The sequence below is a fragment of the Amphimedon queenslandica genome, unplaced genomic scaffold, assembly GCF_000090795.2.
Source record: "Amphimedon queenslandica unplaced genomic scaffold, v1.1 AMPQUscaffold_11391, whole genome shotgun sequence".
Classification (NCBI taxonomy): Eukaryota; Metazoa; Porifera; class Demospongiae; order Haplosclerida; family Niphatidae; genus Amphimedon; species Amphimedon queenslandica.
Window position 1 is genome coordinate 1 of NW_003548367.1, and position 4305 is coordinate 4305.

Consider the following 4305-nt stretch of genomic DNA (forward strand, 5'->3'; position numbering starts at 1 on the left):
ATAACAATAATATAGGCAATTTGCAAATGATAAATTGTCAATATTAAAAGACCTAATCTTCAATGCACATGCATGTACATGTACATGTACATGCACTGTACATGTACATGTGCAAGTACACGCATACTTATAGTGCACATGATCAAAAATTGCGAAATTACCGTATAGGGGATATATTTCCCAGGGAAAATATTTTACAAAAATCACCATTCAACCTATTCACAAGAAAAAATTTTGCGTCTTTTTCTACTGACAACTATTAGTTTGATTTTAAAAATAATTTTCATAGATAAAATTTTCACAAATTTTTAAAAACTGCGAAATGAAATACATGTGAAATATACTCCTTATACGGTAGAAGCTTTTATAGCAAAAATTAAGCACCACCAAGCAATACATGTTTCATACATATACATGTACATGTACATGTACATACACACCCATTCCTAGTACATAATGTAGCAAGTCGTGGCAGCCATTTTGAAGTGGGATGAATCCTACATGTACTTAATAATGCTACCGTGTTAGTAATACAATATATGCAGAGTACAGGATAACATTAAGTACATGTAGAACATTAGCATTATAATAAATACTAGTACTATTATTACTAAATACTACAATACTGTATATTTTCAATAACAAACCTTTCTTTGCGGCGATCAATCTTTTCCCAAATTCCAGTGATACATGAGCAGTACCCATCAGTACTATATCCACAATAGTACGGAATGCATTGGGACTCAGTCTCTCTGTGGGTGATATAAAGTTCCCAGCAGCATTGTTGATTATAATATCAGGGAGACCACCCATACTCTCAGTGAATTCATCAGCTACTCTACTGACAGCCACTGGATCACGTACGTCTAATTGAAATGGTACGACCTAATGAGGATGAAGAATAGCAAATTATTTCGTTAAAATTTAAAGTAGGAGTAAAATTAGCTACGTGTATGTGTACATGTTAATTTCTCGATATTACATGTATTGTAATTTCTGAGTGTGAAACCTAATGTACAGTCTACATGTACATGTATAATGCTCCTTATAAGGTATGACCTATGTGCTGTAAATTTAGTTTTTCCATTAAAATTTACTATATAAAATGTTGCAATGTTGCATTTACAAGTATATGTACACATTCACTTTATGCATGTGTAAATCTTCTATAGGGACAAAGTGTTTCGATTAGACACATTAATGTTTACAAAAAAACTCCTCTCACTTTATGTATGCACACTAAAATATTTTTTGACAACCACACATTCAAAAATTTTAATTCAAGTCCTCTCAATACTTTAATGAACAATTGATTTAATTTGATAATTTAATTGTACCTTAGAGGAAGTCTTGTCGCTCATCTCTTCAGCTGCTTTTTGTACAACCTCCATTTTCCTAATTGAAATACAAAATATCAATTAAAGTATTATTCTAAACTAAAGGTAATATCAATTGTGGGCAAACACTACATTTACATGTACAATGCAAAGGCTGTAACTTTCAATGAAATTAGTTTAAAAGTTTCGAATTATTCCCGTCTTCTATCCCTGCCTCTCTCTCTCCCTCCATCTTCCCTCTCTTCATTATGCAAATCTTTGAGGGCTGTAAATTTCCAAATTTGCCTTAAAATCTATCTCGCTGATTTAATTTTCGCGAATTTATACTGTCTACCATCTTGTAGTGTAACAATTTAATTTTCACGAATTAATATTCTCAAATCCTCAAAGGATCACAAAATCCGTGAAACTTAAAAATTCAAAAATACAGCTAAAAATTAAAAATTTCCTCAAATGCCAAATTTCAAAAATTCCAAAAATAAAAAAAAAACAGCAAAACAATTTGTGCTACATGGTACTTGCTTGCTCATACCTGCTAGCAATGCCCACTCCAGCTCCTAATTCTGCCATCATTTGAGCTATTCCTTTACCCAGTCCTGTCCCTCCACCAGTCACTAGAGCTGTCTTACCTGATAACGATCCATCAGGTAATAGTCTCTTTCTAAGAGGAGGAGGATGGAGCTGTGACAAAAATCTCTTGTATACAGCAGCCATGTTGAGCTTGAGCCACACCTTCAATTTAGATCACGTGATAGGAAACTATCACACGTGGGAGCACGTGGCTGTTTGTATGAAATAAAGATGGCGTCCGTTACAAAACCCATTAAAAGGAAGGCCTCTCCTGACGAAAGACAAGAGGATGATGGAGTCCAGTTTGTTCCAAAGAGAATGGAGCTTCAGCCTTTAAAAGATGAGTCTATTTATTTCTTTAGAAATGGTTAGTATTAGGTACGCCCACGCAGTCACATGATCTTTCTGTCCTTCAGGTCTGAGGCACGTGATCCCTTACTATTTCAAGTTTTCTACTCACGCTAAAGGTCGATGGGTTGGTCGGAAGGTTTATGATGTTTTTAGTGAAGAGTTTCAAAGTGAAAAACCAGAATATTACGTAAGCCTTTTAACCATATTTGGCAAAAGGGTGTGGTTATTTATTATTATTATTATTATTATTATTATTATTATTATTATTATTATTATTATTATTATTGTAGGAAAGAGCTATTAATCTCGGCAAAGTTACTGGTAATTTATTAAATTATTATTAAAATAATTAAATTTTAAAATTATCGTTTGTTTGTAGTAAATGGTAAAGTTGCTACCATGGAAACTGTCATCAAGGATAATGATGTTGTAACTCATTTGGTTCATAGACACGAGCCTCCAGTCTCCTCCCAATCAATTAATATAATAACTAACAATAAAGATCTACTGGTGGTCAATAAACCACCTTCTATACCAGTATGATTATTATAATAACAATGAATGAATAATACTTTTCGCTTAAAATTTTTGGTAATTTTCACCTTACAGTAAATGACTAGAATTTAGTAATCTTTATCTTGTAAATTTTCACCTGTAATAACGTAGTAATTTTTGTGTTGTGTTGTGTGTGATTTATTTTGTTTTACTTAATAGGTACATCCTTGTGGTAGATACAGGCAGAACACAATGATTAATATATTGAAAAATGAATACGACATTGATAATATATACAGTAAGATATTAATATTAATTACTATTTTTTGTTATTTTTGTTTTCAGCTATTCATAGGTTAGATAAGTGTACCTCTGGTTTGTTGTTGTTTGGTAAAAGAATATCAAAAGTGCAGGAGATTGAGGAGCAGATAAGAGACAGACAAGTACATAAAGAATATTTAGCATTAGTTAATGGACACTTCAATCAGTGAGTAATAATAATATTTGATATTATTATTATTATTATATTCTATGAGATATGTTGCTACAAGATACATATACGTGTAATTTTTTTTTTTTTTTTAATTTGAACTGATTCTGATTAAATTTGGATTTTATATGAATTTTTTAATTTGCTCCGTAATTGGGTCAAATTCCCTGTACTATAGTCCAGGAACGTGGGCCAAATTTCACCAAAAATGGAAAGGGGAAAATTTACCATTTTAATAATTTTTTTCTAATGCATATACATGTTTTTGTGTTGCGTAAAAAGTTTGAGCTGTTTTCAATCAAATTTATATTTTTATGAATTTTTGAAGTTGCTCCAAAATTGGGGCAAAGTTCCTGGACTATTAGTAACGCGGTAGCGTTACTAAGTAGGATTCACCCCCAAACAAAATGGCTGCCACGACTTTTGCAGCCTTGCTATACCTGGAAAACGAGCTCCTATGCTTACCAGACTTTATAGAGGACCTTATCTTGACCAAAGGACTCCAATGGTACAACTAGCGTGGCTCTAGACCTTGTCTAAGCGAAAAGTCAAAAATCGGCGAACCGGCCGTTTTGTCAGTTCAGCCATAGATACTATATACCCCTGGATATGAAACACGGCCCGACCGGATGTTCTGAGGCTTGTTTCCCCGGAAATACGTCATATTACGTTTTCATTCAGAATAAAAATAAAACAATGATAAAAAGTATTATTATTGCTAATAAAAGTGTGATTTTATGTACAATAATACAATAAAACTTGACATTAATCATGCATTATAATTGCTGAAACTTTCCTTTTCTTTTAGTATATGCAGTCTACCAATGCATGACTTTCCCATCTCTTGTCACCTAAAAATGATGATTTTGACAACACAATTGCACCAAAACTAAAAATACACTCCTTTTGAGAATAGGCCCACTACAACTACCTATTCTCAAGCTACAAAACCATATAGAAAAAGTTCCAATTAAGTCAAGTATTACAAAGAAAAATTGGCTAGAAAGGTGGGGCTTGAAAACCAAGATTTAGAAAATACAGCTCTTTTACTTAACACAAACT

At 32.6% G+C, this 4305-nt stretch overlaps 2 protein-coding genes across 2 annotated transcripts in view; one reads left to right on the forward strand and one right to left on the reverse strand.

The window, feature by feature from the left end:
* Positions 1-647: 647 nt before the first annotated feature.
* On the reverse strand, positions 648-2072 carry LOC100641353 (uncharacterized oxidoreductase F53C11.3-like; the record flags this gene model as incomplete). Its single annotated transcript, XM_003390954.2, has 3 exons — positions 1870-2072; positions 1338-1395; positions 648-885 (listed from the first exon to the last, which is right to left on the reverse strand). Coding segments are annotated over exons 1-3 (478 nt in total), but the record flags the coding sequence as incomplete, so codon positions are not given.
* A 49-nt stretch (positions 2073-2121) lies between these two features.
* The window catches only part of LOC100641482 (RNA pseudouridylate synthase domain-containing protein 2-like), a 7130-nt gene continuing 4946 nt past the window's right edge, over positions 2122-4305 (forward strand). The window contains 6 exon segments of the mRNA XM_020005456.1: positions 2122-2274; positions 2324-2445; positions 2549-2579; positions 2638-2795; positions 2973-3051; positions 3099-3240. Of these exon segments, the coding sequence (XP_019861015.1) occupies positions 2139-2274; positions 2324-2445; positions 2549-2579; positions 2638-2795; positions 2973-3051; positions 3099-3240 (668 nt within the window). The 5' untranslated portion in view covers positions 2122-2138.